The 19617-nt window shown below is 34.1% G+C and overlaps 2 protein-coding genes across 9 annotated transcripts; one reads left to right on the top strand and one right to left on the bottom strand.

Annotated features, from left to right (window-relative positions):
* Positions 1-71: 71 nt before the first annotated feature.
* Tmem164_4 (transmembrane protein 164) lies at positions 72-19137 on the bottom strand. 6 transcript variants are annotated; one of them, XM_054233287.1, is made up of 5 exons: positions 19001-19137; positions 3388-3833; positions 3134-3326; positions 1843-1943; positions 72-1780 (listed from the first exon to the last, which is right to left on the bottom strand). In XM_054233287.1, the coding sequence occupies exons 2-5, from the start codon at positions 3715-3717 to the stop codon at positions 1232-1234; spliced, it is 1173 nt and encodes a 390-aa protein (XP_054089262.1). In that variant the 5' UTR covers positions 3718-3833; positions 19001-19137; the 3' UTR covers positions 72-1231. The 6 variants fall into 6 exon arrangements, with proteins under 6 accessions (XP_054089262.1, XP_054089260.1, XP_011184174.2 ...); XM_054233285.1 differs by lacking the exon at positions 19001-19137 and adding an exon at positions 14635-14786; XM_011185872.3 differs by lacking the exon at positions 19001-19137 and adding an exon at positions 13784-13908.
* On the top strand, positions 15337-18604 carry LOC105213209 (protein preli-like). 3 transcript variants are annotated; one of them, XM_029041012.2, is made up of 5 exons: positions 15337-15761; positions 15875-16480; positions 16547-16760; positions 17439-17859; positions 17915-18604. In XM_029041012.2, exons 2-4 carry the CDS (start codon positions 16383-16385, stop codon positions 17826-17828), a joined length of 702 nt encoding a protein of 233 aa, XP_028896845.2. In that variant the 5' UTR covers positions 15337-15761; positions 15875-16382; the 3' UTR covers positions 17829-17859; positions 17915-18604. The 3 variants fall into 3 exon arrangements, with proteins under 3 accessions (XP_028896845.2, XP_028896844.2, XP_011184180.2); XM_029041011.2 differs by having other exon boundaries at positions 17439-17863; XM_011185878.3 differs by having other exon boundaries at positions 17439-18604.
* Positions 19138-19617: the final 480 nt, after the last annotated feature.

The following is a 19617-nucleotide window of genomic DNA, read 5'->3' as shown; positions in this document are numbered from 1 at the left end:
AAAGTCAACCACATTGGAAAATTATCTATTATTTAATTAAATAAAACGTAATAATATAAAAATAACGACTGTTAAGTTTTTAAAATATGTTTTTATTATATGAATTTTATTAAGTAATAATATTATTATATAGTTATATATGTATATGTCTTTGGAAACAGTTTACAGTCATTTTGAGTATCAGTTTGGTATAACTAACTTTTTTTATACACTATACGATTTTTTTTAATTTACGGTAAGCTAAACTTATCCATAATGTATCTCCGACTTTACCGTTTATATTTTAAAATCATATTATTAATTGAGAAATCACAACTTTTATGCATACAGAAATAAATTTTTGAAATCATTTCATTTTGCTTTGAAAATTAAGACAAATTCTAAATATTAAGCATTATTATGCTTTGATTGGACACTAGTTAAATACTACATGCATAGTTAACATTTTCATTAATTGGCAAGAAAAATTGATACAAGATTTCTAAAAAATTATACATATATATGTACATATTTTTTTGCTGTTATAAAGCTGAATCGCTTAACAACTTAGTGACGTTTATTAAGTATAATTTTTGATGAGCATTTATCGACTACAATAATTGGTTGCTTTAGTTAGCGTTTTACATTAACTTTGCTAACAACCCTAATTGTTTATAAAAATTTGTTAATGTATGCTTATGCAATTTCGTAGTTTGCATGAGAATTTTATTTTATTTTTATTTTAAGTTACTATTAGATGCCGTGTAATAATTAATGAAGTGTGTAAGTTACTTAGTTTACATTTAAAATTATAAGTAAAATTAACTGCTATGCTTGTATGTATGTGTATGCATACAACTACAATATTCTGAAAATTTACGAAGTTACAGTTTTCTATTAATGTATTTACAGTCCCTCAACTGCGCACATTCGCCATATTTATACAACTTACAGCCGCTTATGTATGTATGTATGTAAAAAGAGTGTAAGATTTATTGCCACCATAATTTTGAATTTTAATTTCCTCTCTGAATTTGAATTTTCTGTCATCTTCAGCATACGGAATACTCAGGTACATTAAAGCATGACCGCTTGATTTTCTAGCCGTTTAGTCTCAAATACAATTGACCTGCCAAATTAATCGCACTTTTTATATTGCTTTTCCCCCAATATCAACACTATACCAGCACTACGAGCCTGAAATGTTAATTAGCTGTATCCACAAAGTACTATCAGCAACCAACGTTATATACTAGTCTAGTTTGGTTGCACGCTTTGCATATGCACCAACTGTGGCAGCGTTTGTGGCGCACGTGCATTCACCATTCACCAGTTCATCGGCATTGTTTGTGACTGAATTAATGGAATTACGTTTCATGCGGCGCATCACTGTGATCGGTCCACTACCACCAGCCACTGCGGCCGCCATTTCGGCCACTAATGAGATTTCACTTATTGGTGAGCTGTTGTTGATGTTTGGTGCTATGTTGGTGGTAGGTGTCGTTGGTACTGATTTTGATAGTTGCCCGTGCCGTTGGCAGACCTTTGTGGTGAGCAATGGATTATCGCTTGAGAGACGTCTATCGTTTTTGGCGCTACTATTGAGTGGTAATTCGAATTTGGGTCTCAGTTTCTTGACAGTGGACACTGGCGTGGGTTTGCTGAACATTAGTACCGTTGTTTTATTCAATATGGGACAGAGAAAGATTTCATGTATCGTAGCGGCGATGCGATAATTTTGCCCTTGAAATGGATCCGATAGTGCGGCGCATAGCATATGACTGAGATTTATGCCGGTAAACTGTGGTCGAAAGTCAAATTATTGAGAGATTTTTTTTACTGCAAATTCTAATTTTAACTTACCATCGACATAGTGCTTAGAAAGGCAAAATGATAGAGCAACATTGTAGCAGTGCCGATAGTAGTCCAATTGTAGTCGTGTAAGTCCTCAATTTGATAAGCGCCTAGAAGTGTTTTAGAGTGGATTGATCATAAGTGTATTGAAATATTTGTAAACGAATAACACTAGTTTGCTATGGGGAATGGGGAATATTTATTATCATTCAAAAGAACAGTCTTTGGCATTTATTTTTTAAAGATTATCTCTTTCAAATGTTGGCAGGTGCTACGTATCAGATGATCCATCCGTTGTGTCCAATTTTCGATGACTCCGTTCGAGGCTTTCGACTGATAACTGGCGCATGACACGCTGGATGTTTTGCTACAAGGTCTGAATCGAAGGTCTGATTGTTCGCATAGGTTTTATACTTTACATATCCCCATAGGGAAAAGGCTAACGGAGTTATATCATAAGACCTTGGTGGCTAATCGACCGGCCCAAAACGTAAAAATGATCTGCTCACCGACGTGTTCTCTCAATAAATCCATTGAAGTAGTGTCATCTTCTTGAATTCAAATGTCGCCGAGATCACGAGCTTCAATTTCAGGCTATTATGTCGCGATAACGGTCGCCATTGACGGTTACGTTCTCACCGCCATCCTTTTTGAAGAAATATGGACCGATGATTTCAACGGCCCCCTATAACACCAAATCGTTGTTTTTTTGGATAAAATGGCAGTTCTGGAACCTCATCAGGTTGCTCTCCGTCCCAAATGGGGCAATTTTGCTTGTTTACATAATCATTGAGCCAGAAATGAGCCTCATCGCTGAACAGAATTTGGCACGAAAACGCCGGATCTTTTTGGAACGTTTCAAGAGCCCTTAGAGCAAAGTGATGTCGCTTGACAAGTCTAATCTTGACACGACTCACGCATGATCTGTCAAAAATGTGATGGCTTGAAAATAGTACCTCTACTTGGATCACCCGTTATTTAATATATGTTTAATTTAAATTAAATAACCTAAAAATAGTTGTTTATATTTCGAAAACGAATGAAAGAACTACTAAATAGAGTAAATAATTTTACTTTTTTTTAAACTAGTGTCAAATTTACTTAGTCCTAATTACTTAGGAACAAAATATTTAAAAAATAATTAGGCTTATAATTAGGGTTAAATTGACTTCGGTTTCAGCGACCACAAAAAACGTAAGGTTTACATAGTAAGACCCCCCCATGTCAGAACCACGATTTTTAATTTAATTAAAGTAACTTTTACTCTTTCCCCTCAAATCAGTTCTTTATCATCACTCACCAGTTCTTAATATATATGCCGGTATTATATATAATAACGCATGCTGTATCCAATAAGTTGCCTGTTCAAAATGTAGCGTACGACATTCGACTTCCGGAAATAGAAACGCCAAAAAGGGACCATTCAAATTATTCATTTGTATGCGAAATAATGCTATGGTCGTCTTACTGGGCTTGGCTGCTAAAAGATAGATCTGTAAAGAGACCATCATTAATCAATATTTTTTTACAAATATAAAAAAAAAATAAGTTTACCTGCACCAAAGTTTGTATGTGACATGGATTCAAAACATATATCATATTTTTATTCGCAAATTTAAAACCCATTTCCACACCAAATACGAAAGTCATCAATAGCATTAGCATGAGTCTGACAGCAGAGTGTGGCTTATTGATTTCCTTCAATGGCGGCAATGTAATCGGTTCCATGCGCTTTGCAGCCCAGCAGATTAGATAGATGAAGATCGCGCTTAAAATGGTGGATTCAATCCAGCGGCGTCGATTCGTCATGTAGTTGATACATTCCGGACCGGCTGTACGTGGTATATCATCGTTGACACCCGCAATGGCCCAGCTCCAATCCATAATGGCGTGTGTGTTGTGAAAATGGACGATTTTTGTTTATTTTTATTTTAATAGAGACTATGTCTGGGTTGCTTGGTTGGTTTGATATTTAACTGTCGTCAGTCACAGTCTATTAACTGAAAATGTAAAAACGTGTTCATAGTAGTTAATTGAGTGCAATCTTTTTCTTGCTGCCAAAAATGTTATTTACTATTATTGTTATTATATAATATTATTATATTGATTATTGAAAAATTTTGTTGTGTTCTTTACAAAAAACTTAGACATTTTTATGAAAGTATATTTGTAGATTGCTTGTGGAATGATCTGAAAATATTACAATGCGCAATAATGATAGTTTTTACAATGCCAAAAACTATATATTTGGGTTAAAGAATAGAAGAAAGCCAAGAATTTGGAAACCGAGTTTGACTCATAACACAATAAGTGCTGTCCCGTCCACATTTGACTGTTAAGTTTAATATTCGAATAACGGAAAATTATCTAGCAAACAACATCATTCCTTCATTTCCCACAAAGAAGAAACTGAGCCTGCCAGCTTTCGAGAGCTTCATACTCTTAATGCATTTTTGTTTAAATTTCGGTTCTCAAGGCAACCTCTAAAACTTTTAAGACCAGACCAAAGTATCGAAAGCACGAAATGACCCAATTCCGGCTAGTAACAGATCTGCGAACTTGTTACACATCATATTGAGTGTAACAGAGACAGTCTGATACCCTTTAAAAACTTTAGCTGAAAAGCTTTTTTATGTCAACATTTTCGATTTTTCAAAATCAATCAACTTTGCATTTGACGTGTGGCATCACTCATTTAAAAATTGTCGAAATAGGTTTATAAATTTTCAAATCACCAGATATCAAAAATGAAGATCTTAATACCAACAATAACGGTAAATCGCTCAGATATTTTAAAGAAATTCGGAGAGAAATCTTATTCTTCTAATAAAGTGTATCTGTGCCAAAAAATGTGCCTAATATTAAGGGTTTCAAACATCCGATTTGCTTTATGTCGTATATATCGGTTAATAGCTGAAGAGGGAAGCGAGACGCATTTGCAGACAAAAAAAGAAAGAGGCCGAAATGCGTGAGTATGAAGAGCTTGAGAAGCTGGCAGACAGAGGTAATGCTTTAAAATTTTATTAAAAAGTGAAGCGACTTAACGACCTGCTGAATGGCAGTGAAAGTACAACACCAGGAGATGGCGAACCCGATTTCCCAATCGATGACGATAGAACAGATGTTTCATTACGACCAAGAGGAAATTCGGATAGCAATTACCCTCTTAAAGAACAACAAAGCAGCGGGGGCCGTTAGAATACCGGCCGAGCTATTCAAATACGGCGGCGAAGAACTGATAAGGTGCATGCATCAGCTTCTTTGCAGAATATGGTCGGAAGAAAGCATGCCCGACGATTGGAATCTCAGTGTACTCTGCCCAATCCACAAAAAGGGAGACAATCTGCGCCAACTACCGTGGGATAAGCCTCCTAAATATCTCCTATAAGGTTTTATCGAGCGTACTGTGTGAAAGACTAAAGCCCACCGTCAACAAACTGATTGGACCTTAATAGTGTGGCTTTAGACCTGGGAAATCAACAACTGACCAGATATTCACCATGCGCCAAATCTTGGAGAAGACCCATGAAAAGAGGATCGACACACACCACCTTTTTGTCGATTTTAAGGCTGCTTTCTACAGCACGAAAAGGAGCTGCTTTTATGCCGCGATGTCTGAATTTGGTATCCCCGCAAAACTAATACGGCTGTGTAAGCTGACGTTGAGCAACACCAAAAGCTCCGTCATGATTGGGAAGGACCTCACCGAGCCGTTCGATACCAAACGAGGTTTCAGACAAGTTGACTCACTATCGTGTCTTTAACTTGATGCTGGAAAAAATAATACGAACTGCAGAGCTAAATAGAGAAGGTACATTCTTCTATAAGAGTGTACAGCTGCTGGCGTATGCCGATGATATTGATATCATCGGAAGCAACAACCGCGCCGTTAGTTCTGCTCTTTCCCACCTGGATAAGGAAGCAAAGGGAATGGGTCTGGAGGTGAATGAGGACAAGACGAAATATCTCCTGTCATCAAACAAACAGTCAGCGCATTCGCGTCTTGGCTCCCACGTCACTGTTGACAGTCATAACTTCGAAGTCGTTGATAATTTCGTATACCTGGGAATTAGCATCAACAACACTAACAATGTCAGCCTCGAAATCCAGCGCAGAATCACTCTTACCAACAGGCGCTACTATGGACTGAGTATTCAATTGAAAAGTAAAGTCCTCTCTCGATGAACCAAAATCAAACTCTACAAGTCGCTTATCATTCCGGTCCTGCTTTATGGTGCAGAAGCTTGGACGATGTCAACATCAGATGAGACGACACTAGGAGTTTTCGAGAGGAAAATTTTGCGCAAGATTTATGGTCCTCAGAACATTGGCAACGACGAATACCGCAGACGATGGAACGATGAGCTGTACGAGTTATACGACGACATTGACATAGTTCAGCGAATAAAAAGACAGCGGCTACGCTGGCTAGGTCATGTTGTCCGAATGGACGAAAACAGTCCAGCTCTGATAGTGTTCGATCCAGTACCCGCCGGAGGAAGCCGAGGAAGGGGAAGACCTCCACTCCGTTGGAGGGACCAGGTGGAGAGCGACCTGGGTACACTTGGGATCTCCAACTGGCGCCGAACTGCGAAGGAGAGAGAGAAATGGCGCACTATCGTCGATTCGGCTATAACCGGCTAAACGGTTCAACGCCAATCACATACATACATACATATGAGATATTTTACTTATTAAGTGGGTGTAAAGTATTGGATATACCATAGTGTAGCTTGATGGTGAAAATGAAACTTAATCCTTCCTTTCTTGCATATTTTTATTTCTTAAAACCAACCCACTTCTGTGCAATACTTTGGCGCCAAATGGTCTGTGAGTATATGGAAATGCCTGCTAATAATAAAAATAAAAGCGTTTCCGTCATAGGAAATTAAGACAAAAATGTAAATATTACACACACACACACACACGTGTGTATGCCACCCCTGTCATTTGATTAAAATGTATAGAAGTATATTTATATTTATATATATGCGTGTATTTGTGTGTTGGTTTTACGCGATAAAATAGTTACAACCACGAGGATGCCACATCTATAAATAATGCATAAAAGTGGTGTACGGATGATATTACTGTGTAATCATACATTACTCATACGCCACGGTGGCTCGAAGTACTTTCTATAATTAAATAAATATTTAGCGAAGCGCGAGTTGGAGGGGGATAATAGAAAACTATTAAATGGAGACATGGAATATCGATGATTATTAAATTTATTTATAGAAAATGGTTGGGGATTTTATTCATAAATTTTCTGCATGAATTATTAAAAAACTTTAATTTTATTTCTCTAATAATAATCATGGATAAATTAATATTTTTTAAATATCTATATTTTATATATATATATCTCTTTTTTGCATCTTTGCCATTTTTTGAACAGCCTCTGCAGCTAAACGTGCTCAGTTGTGTGGAATTAATACAAACAAGTGCGATTATAGCAATTTTCATTGAACAGCTTTATTACAGCATTATCTACATATTGTGTTTATGTCACTTGGCAATTTGCCATTTGTGAAAATACTGTTATTTGCCAAAACACCTAGAGATAATTGGTAGCCTGATAAGGGGATATATAAACATATATATATATATTGTATCCTATAGCATCGCGTGGGAGTAAAGCTCCACAAAGGGGATACAATAAAGTAATATTGTAATACATAATTTAAAGCTACGCTTAATAAAGTAATAAACACAAAGAGTACAACTTTTGGCATAAATTTTTATCTCTATAAACATTATAAATACAGTAGACAAGTGAATCTAGAGTAGAGCTCTTGATATTCGACTAATCGACTAACCGAATTAACCGAATAGGGCATTATTCGAATAATAATATTCGGTTTGCACTATTCGGTTAACCGTTCGTTGTCGACTATTCGAAGAGTGAAAGTTCATTAAATTTCTATGTTTATTGAAAAATGTGAGACTCATGACACAAACAAAAATCAAAGGCTGCTTGGATTTCCAACATTTTTCAATTATTCAAATGCTCGCAGCGGAGCAACTATTCGAATAATGACAGCAGAACAACTATTCGAATAATCGTAGAAGAACGTCTATTCGAATAGTCGTAACATTGCGACTATTCGAATAGTACTAACCGGTTAATATTCGTATGAACGGTTACAAACCGGATATTCGAATAATCGGTTTTCAGGTTAATCGAATAATTTTAAGAGCCCTAATCTAGAGGATACGTAGGGGAAGAGTATCGGTCAACAAACTGAAAAAGTGAAAGCGTCAATTTTGTGAGTAGTTATATATGTATAGTCCTGTTAAAAAAATGATCTTCCGCAATAATTACTCGTATTGTTGTTGTAGCAGGTATCTTAATAGCAAACATAGGCTAAAACGTCATCGAAGTTAATTAAATGAAGACACAGGAAACGAGTCGAACCGTAGGGAAAGTCATAGTGGATGAATAGGCTTGGTTCAACTTTCAAAGAGGTGATTTGGAGTGTGAGGCGACTTTTTACATGCAGTACATATTTTAACTTTGTCAAAGACAAGCCTGAATAGTCTAGTTTAAATCGTGTTTAACCTCAGTTGAAATATAGTCGCTTCAGAAATCTGACTGGTTAGTTGTTATACGTCGTCGACGTATTGAAGGAATGACTTCTTGATATTGCTGCGTGCTTGTTCCGTTTCAAGCAAATAAAACTGGAGAGAAGTTCGCTATGCTTCTAAGAAGTTTGGAGTGCTGCTGAGTAATACTCTTAAGAAGGCATCCAGTAATTGTGCGGTATGCAATATTTTAACGAATTTGTAGCTTCATCAATTGCATCCTATCAGCTTAATGAGGCAATTTTAAGGCGGCGTAGCTTAAGACCCGTCGGCCGATTGCCTGTAAGTGATCAACAATGTCTCTTCTCTCTTCCGTTATGAGGTCTCTAGAGTTATGATAATTTTGTGACGTTTTGAACGTTGATCTTTAAGTTATGTATAGTAATTGATTGGTCCAATGGATCCCACTTAGACAGTAACAATCCTTGTGATGCTGTGAACACCTAAATATGGATATCACAGACCTTCAAGCGGCGACAAAACGATTTGTACTTAAATAAAGTTTGTTAAGGTGGTTGATAACTAAATGAGCCAATTGATCTGGTTCGCCGAAAAGCGGCAGAGATATTTCAGCCTCAAGAATTTCGGAGTCTCCCACTTTGGGACCATTTATATACCCAGCCTCTTTGAGTCTGATAGACACCTTCGCAGCAATACATCTACATTAGGGCTTTTAAAATTATTCGATTAACCTGAAAACCGATTATTCGAATATCCGGTTTATAACCGTTCGTACGAATATTAACCGGTTAGTACTATTCGATTAGTCGCAATGTTACGGCTATTCGAATAACCGTAGTAGAACGATTATTCGAATAGTGGTTCTGCTGTCATTATTCGAATAGTTGCTCCGCTGAGAGCATTTGAATAAATGAAAATTGTTTGAAATCCAAGCAGCCTTTGATTTTTGTTTGTTTTTATTTGTGAAAATGTCAATTGTTCGCATTTTTCATGAGTTTCATATTTTTCAATAAACATAGAAATTTAATGAACTTTCACTATTCGAATAGTCGACAACGAACGGTTAACCGAATAGTCGAAAATTAGCGGTTAATGGAATAGTCGATGACTGACGATTATCCGAATAGTGCAAACCGAATATTATTAGTCGAATAATTCCCTATTCGGTTAATTCGGTTAGTCGATTAGTCGAATACCAAGAGCTCTAATCTACACACTATGTCAATGAGGGCTATACGGTAGAATGTCGTCGAGGGCCATTGTCGGTGTAGTCTGTAGTGCCGCACAGATGCTAATGAGAGCCGCTCTTTGCACTCGTTTCAACTTCTTAGCGAAATATCGGCTTTAACCACGGTTTCGTAAAAACTGACCACCACTTTTAGTGAGAGGTCCCACTTCTTGCAGATCGCTTCTTTGCAAAAATATAAGGTAACCATCAATACTCTGAATTCAGTATTAGGCCGCCAGCATAGCTTCCTATATGTATATACCTTTCATACATCTATTTATAAATACTTGTGGGGATATATATATATATATACATATACATACATGTTATATGCATATTTGTATGTCTGTTATCGTTCACTTTGCTTAATTATAGGAGGTATCTCTTCACAATTTAATGCATGCTACATCTAAATAAAATACTAATTGTATTAACTGAGGTAATCTATCAAAAATGTCCATAGCAATATGCCGTATATTGCTCCGATATAATAATACTGCATTTACTATACATAAATATACTCAAAGAATGTACATACATACTTATGTATGTGTATGTATGTATGTTGGGTGTTTAGGTCTGTCTGGGCCATGTACCACAAACGGTGCTATTCTGTTTTCAGCTATGGTGGCATTCTGTGCTTTTGTTGATGACAGAAAGTGATTTATATATTTATATATATGTATATATGAATGCACATAAACATGTGTGCACACACATAATATTAGCGTAAATTTTTTGTTTTTAAATAATATTGATTTTAGAGACACAAAAATATATATATTATGTTTGTATTTTATTTTATACAAATATTTGCAAATTTATATTTATTTAAACATATTTTTACTTAGTAGTACTTGTGTTATTTTCGTTTTTCCAATTATTTTTTTGGTTTTTTTTAAATTTTCATTCTCTCACACCTTATAATCACCAGTTGTGTTGAATTATTGTTGTTGTTGCTGTATGCTTGCTACCGGCCATGCCTGTCGCACACAAACCGTTGCACGAATGTCATATTTTCTGCTTATAATCGATATTTGCTCCTCTGCTTATTTATTTATTTTCTATATCTACGGTTTTACTACGCGAATGCAATTTCATTTACTCGCACTTAATTACTAACGCGCTTTATCACAGCACAAAAACACAACGAGAAATCACAACTTTCGATTGAAAAAAAAAGAAAAAAATCACTTCACACACAGATTCGAGCTTGAACGGAAGCCACTCTTTTTCACAGTGATTTTACATGCTATGCTATGGTAGTTTCTTTGCAGTCGGCGGTATGCGGTATGCGCTACAGTTTTTTGGGTGCTGCACCAATAAAACTGGAATAATGCTATCTAGTCTACTGCTTAAGTTGCAACGAGTGACTGCCGCCGTGGCTGACAAACAATTTGCCAACTTGTGTATCCTGTCATTTCTCTTGGCTCTTTGTGTACTCAATTTGCGTGTGTGTGTGCGTGTGACTTTTTGGCTCTCGGCGTGTCAGTTGTTTGCGCTCTCATTTGCTTCAAATTTGCGAATTTGTGTGGCAACACGCGTTTATGTTTTTATAACCAGTATCGCTAGAGCATAATAATTATTCTTATGCTAAGGAAATTAAATGCTTTGAGACTATACATATTGATTACTAAAATTTTATCAATATTATATAATATTAGAAACGACCGTTATATAAATGAGTCTAGCTTTAAAAAAATAATTACTATAAATATTAATAATACAATAATAATATTAAGCTGAATGTAAGGGAAGGCGGGAGAGTTGTCAAGTGACATACAGGAGTAGGCGAACACGTGAGATTACTACCCTAGAAAATATAAAGGAAAGAGACTTAATCATAGTAGAGCTAAACGACCGAATCTATCCGAATAAAAATATAATAATTTTTCCAAAATGTCTCAAATAAAATGGAATAAAAAGAAAAATAAAATCCGTGCGAAGAAACAGAAGAAACTAGTGCATGAAATCGCGTGCAATGGACCAAACTTGTTATGGTAGCAGGGATTAGAAAATCAGGAAGAAGAGAAAGCACATACAACAAATTTTGGGGTGTTGTCGCCTTCAAAATAGTCCCTATTCGATATTATGTTCTTCTTCCAATATTCTTCAAAACACTTCTCAAACTAAATTTTTGTTATATCCTTTGGCTCTTTCAGCAATTTCTTGTATTATTGTCGACGACGACGACCATTTAAGATTATCTTAATTTTTGCAAATAGAAAAAAGTCATACTAAACCATGTCTGGCGAATATGAAGGTTTGGGCATCGTTACAGTATTGTGTTTGGTCAAGAATTCATAAACAAGCAACAAAGTGTAAGCTTTTAAAAAACAAATATCGCCAAGTTAAAGCTGAAAATTGTATTGTATTTACAATTGAACTTTTGAACAATTTAAAATTTTAGAATTCCCGTAAACTATTAAAGTTGTATCAATGAAACTCTCGGGAGTCGTTTTTTTCAGGCATTTCCTTATATATACCAAAAATTAAAGAAATCGGATAATAACCACGCCCACCTCCCATACAAAGGTTAGGTTGAAAATTACTAAAAGTGGGTTAACTCACTAACGAAAAAGCTTCAGAAACACTAAACTTCACACAAGAAATGGCTGCACTCAGATTTTTTTACAAAATGGAAAATGGGCGTGGCATCGCCCACTTATGGGTCAAAAACCATATCTCGACCAATTTCAATGAAATTCGGTTTGTAATATTTTCCTTGTATGCCAATGATATGTTGTGAAAATAGTCCAAATCGGTTCACAACCACGCTTACTTCCTATATACCAGAACTTTGAAGACAATCTGAATAGTTTACTTTACGAGTACAATATATAAAGTAAGCATTAGTGAAGATATCGTAACAGAACTTTGCGCAAATACTACATTTATAGTGTTGCATAGCCCTTCTAAAAAAAACCATACATTTTCAAGGTCCCATATATCGAACATAAGACCTCAGTGCTTCTAATTTTTTTACCGAAAATATAGGTAAGTCTCTCTGATATTTTAAAGAAATTCGTAGGGAATATCTTTCTTTTAATAATATGTCTCCGTACCTAAAATACGTGAAATCGGGTCATACCTTCACCTAACTCCCATATACCAAAATTAGGGTTTTCAAACCTTCAATGGACTTTATACCATATATATGTGGGTCAAAATAAATAAATTGCGAGAGTATAAAATGTTCGGTTACACCCGAACTTAGCCCTTCCTTACTTGTTTTAATATAACTTCATATAACCGGTCCGTCATTGACTGATAGAAGGGTCTATATAATTCAGCGAAATATCGCTACAAGCAAGTATAATAGCTGCAATTAATGTTTTTTTATCTTCGTATTGCTTTCCTTCTTCGTAAACTTTCTAAGGCTTAAAAACACTTGTATTTGCGTAAGTCATTAAAATAGTATTGAAAGCTTCTGGATCCATCTAAATTAAAACTTTTTCATCCGAAATAATAGCTGAACGCCAGTTTTACATATGTGGCTGGATCTTTTAAAGAACTATCACTAGTTCTGGAGCAGCGATTTATTTATTTGGAAATATTTCGATTCGATAGTCTTTCTGCGTAAAAGTAGTATATTTTTAGGCGTTTCAATAGGACTTGCATTGACAAGCAAAATTAACATTAAGCCGAGTTTTTTTTGGATTATTTAAGCAATGCCATTATAAAAGCACCTGTTTAACAGACTTTAAGGCAAAATCACTTCACTGCATCGACCTTGAAAGCATATTATAGTTCAACGCGCACACAAACGTGCAAACTAATTCGAGGTAAATGTTGAGATATGTATGTATGTAATTTTAAAGAGGCACTTAACGGTCTTCATTGACATTGTACATTGTTGTTATTTAATCCTCCAGCTGGTGTGATTTGTTGTTATATATTATTGTTAGGAATTTTGTTCAAAAGGCAAGTGTTTACAAATTTAATTTGCTTTGATTTATAATTTGATTTAATTTTAATTAAGCAAGGATAGAATTAAAAAACAAAATTGATTTCGTTAATTCAATTTAATTTTAACGCACGCAATAATGAATAAATATAAGTATGTAAAAAAAAATATTTTTAGATTTTCTTTTGTATTTTTCATGTCACTTACGCTAACTATTTTAATGCTATTATATTAACTTTTTAAAAAATATATATGTATATACGCACTTCATCGTAAAATTATAACTCACAATAGGGGAACAAACAAATTTTCTGTAAACAAAGCTCGGAAAAAGCCACTCATCAACTGAATGCAATGAAAATCGCCCTTTACCAATTAGGTTGGTAGTCATGAAATGAAATAAAACCAAACAAGAAAGTAGAACACAATGTCACAAATGTGTTTAGTGAGCATTCAAAGAGAAAGTGTACAAAACAAAAATATGTAAATAATTAAATAATTGCTGAGGACACGCTTTTGTGTTTGCCGGTTGAGCACTTAAAAAGCGGTGCGATAAGTCAAGCCCTTGCCCTTTCAACACTATGCAGAGGGACAGCTCAGAGATTATAAGCATACATATGTATGTACATTCATAAGTATATATGTATGTATGCATGTATAGTGTAATGTTTAAGTATGTACGGCGGTCTCTAACAATTCATCAAGAAAAGCAGCGACTTGCTTCTGCAAAGCAATAGACAGTCGATAACTTGCACTTGGAAAGAAAGAAAGTAGAAATTCATAAATAACAAGAAAATCGATGTTTGTTCTATTGTTGGCTTGTCCCAGTTGAAACATCTGTTGATTTCACAAGCGCGATGAAGCAGCAAATACAATAAATTAAAAATCATAATTTTGTATTGCTGTCGCAGAACAGCTGATTTGGCTTTATTTTATATTAATTGTAAATAAACAAATAGCCACCATGGCGTATGAATTACATTTAAATGAAATGAGCGTACATCATTTCTGCTGCAGTTCAATGCAAGTTATGTTTTAATCCAAACTAGTTAAATTCGTGTGAAAACGTACTTAAGAGCCGCAGACAACTTATTTATATTAAACTTCATTAAATTACCTATTATTGTTTATCGCAATATGTTTTTAATTACATTTTTGCAGCCTTGGAGGCTTAATGAAATAAACAGCCAGAAAACAGAAACACAATTCCACTAATAATCTTATTATAAATAAATTTATATATTAATTAATAATTTCAATTATACTTTGCAAATTGTAACAATTTTTTGGTTTTTTTATTTTAATAATTTTTCGCACAAAAGTCAAATTTTCAATTGTTTACCTGACATTTCACGCCAACTACAAGCTATTTGACAACAGATGGCACTGTAATCTTTACACAATTATTGCTTGGTAAATAAAAATATGTAATGCAAAGCACAATTCTTTGAATTATTATGGATTATTTTCAGCAATTTTAAACAATAATATATATATTTATAACAAAAAAAAAAAAAAAAAAAAAATTAAATACTTAAAACACCGCGGAACAAATACTGCGGAGTAAGGTAAAGTAAAATTAAGTATAATCAGCATCAATTATAAATTTAATTAACACAATTTTAAAACAATGTATTACAATTTTTAAATTATTAATAATTTAAAATATAAATAAATAAAATCCAGACAACTTATTTGTAATATGGCAACATTGAATATTTTGTTTCATGCTAATTTATTGAATAGATAGTTGTCGCATTCACTCTACCGCCTGAGCGCATAAATACAATTTTATATATGCTACTTGCGTTCCATTCATTTGCTGGCTGTTGAAAATAGTGTACGATGTGTGTAGCTGCACGTTCTCATTCTGATTGGAAATAGTAAACCAGCGTACGGAATCAGTAGCGGCCGTCGGTTGGATTCGTGAAAGGAAAAGGACAAAAGTGCAAACAAAGGATAAAGGGAATGAAGAAGTGACAAAAAAATAAACAAGTAAAAGACAGGGAATTTTTAATAATTGGCATTAATTATCGTTGTTGTAATAAAGGAATAAAAAAATTTGGCAAACAAACATATAAAAATTTGATCGAGAAAAAATTCGAACAATTGTTTGTCGTACAGTGGGTCAAATATTGTGTAAGAGCTACTTGTAAAACGTGCATTGGCAAATGAAGCAGTGATTCCATAGATAACATTTTGCAACGCGTGATCTATAATTCGCTGCTGAAATTGGTATAAATGGTAGGTAACAGCAGCAGAGATAAAACAGCAGCGTGATACAATTGCTACAACTGCATTCCGCTAATTACATATTCAATTAGTACTAATGTTTCTTTCTATTTGTCTTTTAACAGTGCGGCGTTCTATATTTAACTTCTCTGTAGCAAACAAAGCACGAGTACAAAAAAGTAAAATTTACAAAATTGTTTTTAGCTCAGGGTTGTGTGTGAAAACATCAAAACGTGCGTGCACACGCCCACTTATTTGCCGGCGACAGAATACCATCACATAGCACACCACTGCACTTTTACTTTCAATTTGAAAAACAGCAATATATTTGATAATTTAAAGAAGAAGGCAGCTGCTGAAACATTGCATTTGATAGCATACACCAATTGTGGCGACAACCAAAGAGCTTAGTAAAGAAATCAACGCGTAGTAGTAACCAATAAAAAGTATACTCATACATGTCCATTGAAGCCTACTGATAAGCTATTAAAATTCATATAATTAAATGAATGAGTTGATAAATAAATCTCCCGAAGTATTACTGTGATAAAGTCGGTGTAAAAATTATAATAGCTGCCATCTACAAAAGTGAAATAAATTTTAACTCTCGCGTTTGTTTGCAAATTTTAAAACATGGTTACTGCGTCGCAATGTACAACTGAGACAGTTTTTGATTACAGTTGGAAGCAGGTCGTACAAGCCTACTGGAACCGCTATCCCAACCCCTCAAGGTTAGTCAAACGTGCATACACATATACATTTATATAAATATACTAATTAGCATTTTAATATTAAAGCACACATGTGCTTACGGAAGACACAATACAACGTGAGGTACGTGATGGTAAATTATATTCACGCCGCTTGCTGTCCAAAACAAATCCAGTGCCAAAATGGGGTAAACGTTTTTATAATAATGCGCCGGTGAGAATTGTTGAAGATTCGGTTTTGGATCCGAAAAAGAAAACCCTAGTCACATTCACGCGAAATATTGGTTTCAAAAAGATCATGGTGAGTGCAATAGATACATACAATGTATTAGTAGCTGACTTATTTGTTATCATTGTTAGCAACCACCAGCAGTGCGGGCGCAAAGTCCACACAAAATATTTTTGCTTTGCACATTTTGTTATTATTTGTTTATTTCATATGAACCGGTTTTTAGGCCTCTACTAATAGGCTCGCATAAGTTTGTGAGATTTTTTAATTTTTTTTGTATGCTATACTATTCTAATGTATATTTTATTTGAGTGTAGCTATGTATGTACTGCCCTTTAAAAGATTTTCTTGCGTTTGACATTGAACATATTAATTTTGTGTGTGTGCTTAATGCAACTGTTGTTGTATTGATTTATATGAATACATATAGGCTAGCAGTTGCTTGGAAAATCAAGTTATTCAACTAAAATTATAATGCCATTTAAATTGTTTATGATTACTCGAAAACAATGCATATATTTGTTATTAAACGTATTAATTTTAACAATAGTAATAGCTGTTTGCAAGTAAAAAAAAATAAATTTAAATTTATATCTCACAATGGTTCATTTGTTTATTATTATCGAATGATTTCTTACATAACTATTTTCTTATGTCAAACATTTACGTTATTTTTGTCATCTCTTTTTTACGCCACCACACTAATTGCGTTGTTATGTAAAAAATATCTAATGATTTTTCTATTTGCAGAAAGTCGATGAAATCGTGGAATACAGCGAGCAAAAAGATGGGCGCACATTGGCTGTAAGACGTGCATACATTAGTTCACAAGTATTTGGATTTTCACGTGCCATACGCGCATTTGGCATTGAACGTTTTAAATCCAATTGCAATAAAGCGGCAAGTGGCTTCAATTATGTACTGCGTCACATGTTCCCCAATACTTCAGCTGCAGCGCATGCTACTGCCGGTGCAACGAATGCCAATGCCAGCGAAACAGTGTCTACTGTTGGTACAAACCAAATACAACAAGCGACAGTGAATAAAACGGAAACCATTAAAATGGCTGGTAAAGTCGGGTATGCGTATTTAAAGAATCAAGTCGTTAAATTGGCGCAAATATTCTCCATTAAAAACTGATAAACAACAACACAATAAAATAGAGAGCAATGTTGGTAATGTTGTTGTATATGTAAACCAACAACTAATCAACTAAATCTCTATAGGTTTTTCAATTTAAGCGCAATAGTTGTACACGTTAAAGTTAAGCGAGAATATTATGTAGCGCATAAATCGCTGGAAAAACAATGAGTGGCAGTTGGCATTTGCCGAACATTTCTACAAGCAGTAAACAGTGCAAGAATTTGAAGCAACGTCGTTGTCTGCAACAACCCAGTGCAAAGTAGCAGTTCAAATGTCATCTGTTGTGCGTAGAAGAGTGGTCAGCACTGTTGGATAATTGAAGCAAATTTTCTCGAGACTGTAAATCATATTATTAATTCCTTTATATCGATAATTGCTCTTCATTCCAATGCAATATTGTTAGCTACACTCACGGATACCTAAGTACTATTGTAGTTTGTAATAATATAAAAGCGTATTTGCGGTACGAGTACACTCTTTAGTTAATTATATTTAAGACAGTCTTCATTTGAACACTTTTTAATTGCACTAGCAAGAGAAGCACAGCACTATTATACGAAAAATTTGCAGGAATTTTTAACTATTCAAGCTTCCAATAAATTATATTCTATGGTCCAAAGCATGTATAACCGAAATATAAAAATTATTGTAAACAGAAGTGGTTATATTTTATAAGGAATTGTTAGTTTATAACAACTGATTGAGGTAGTGTTAATTTTTGCCAATAAATTAATGAATAAAAATTGTACAATTAAAATTTGGTATATATCGGACTCATGCATTTTTATTTAGTTAATTGATAGCATGAATGTATTAATTTTACAGCGCCGACACAATAAAAAAAAAATACTTTTGTGCACAAATCGTGGTTTCCCAAAAAGTCAGCATGATTAACGTGTGTGGGTTAACCTATGACCAAAATATACCGTTGAAATGATTGACTGTTTGTATATGCAAACCCATTTACATATTAACGTTAAATTGTTTGTGTGTATATTGTCGGATTTGTCAACCAGAAATAGTTTTATATTAGCGGTTAATATATTAATATTTTCTGCTAAATTAGTAATAATAACACAATGAATGCATTATATACATATGTAGGTAGTTAGCATGTTGTTAGAAATCGGATGGACTTTCATAGAAACTGTTTGATTTTATGTAAGTACCTTAAATTAGGTCTCTCCAGCGATAATGTCACTTATGCTTCTGTGTTATGTTTATATCCAAAGTAATATCATTTCCTAATCTCAATTGATGATATAAATATTAATATATTGAGAAACTTAACTTCGTAATACTATTTAATAACTAATATTTTATAAAACTCAAATTGAATATTAACGACAACAAATTAAATTGTCACTTACACAATGCACTTTAATAATAAATTAAAATGTGTTCACAATAGCATTCACACAGTAAAAATTAAAAGGAAATATGTATGAAGATTCCGTTGTTATAAAAATTATTATAAAATTATAATTATTTTATTACATTATATATGTAATTTAATGTTGGTGTTTGGGTAAAGTTTCATCATATTAAGTGAGCGCGTTATGTGAATATTATTATTGTCTATTGTGAATTATGAATAGTGAAAGGAACAAAAACGGAAATGTCAGATGAGGAAATAATTACGGATTTGGAAATGTCAGTTGGCAGTTAACAAGCTAGTTTTTGCGCTTTAAATTATTCATCGCTAATATGTTCTGTGTGCAATTTGTTACTATTTGTGTTTCAAAATTTTAATAATCAAATATGACACACTGTTAATAATAGGAAC

The sequence above is a fragment of the Zeugodacus cucurbitae genome, chromosome 6 (genome assembly GCF_028554725.1).
Source record: "Zeugodacus cucurbitae isolate PBARC_wt_2022May chromosome 6, idZeuCucr1.2, whole genome shotgun sequence".
Lineage (NCBI taxonomy): Eukaryota > Metazoa > Arthropoda > Insecta > Diptera > Tephritidae > Zeugodacus > Zeugodacus cucurbitae.
Note: the sequence above shows the minus strand (reverse complement) of the source record. Positions and strands in the feature narration are given on the sequence as shown.

Bases quoted from the DNA above. Each gene is read 5' to 3' on its own strand.
- Tmem164_4 (XM_054233287.1), bottom strand. From the start codon at position 3,717: ATGGATTGGAGCTGGGCCATTGCGGGTGTCAACGATGATATACCACGT. The intron at 3,327-3,387 runs GTAAACTTATTT...GTCTCTTTACAG, and splicing joins ACATACAAACTTTGGTGCAG to ATCTATCTTTTAGCAGCCAA. The intron at 1,944-3,133 runs GTGAGTGATGAT...AAACACTTCTAG, and splicing joins GGCATATATATTAAGAACTG to GCGCTTATCAAATTGAGGAC.
- LOC105213209 (XM_029041012.2), top strand. From the start codon at position 16,383: ATGGTTACTGCGTCGCAATGTACAACTGAGACAGTTTTTGATTACAGT. The intron at 16,481-16,546 runs GTTAGTCAAACG...TTAATATTAAAG, and splicing joins CGCTATCCCAACCCCTCAAG to CACACATGTGCTTACGGAAG. The intron at 16,761-17,438 runs GTGAGTGCAATA...TTCTATTTGCAG, and splicing joins TTGGTTTCAAAAAGATCATG to AAAGTCGATGAAATCGTGGA.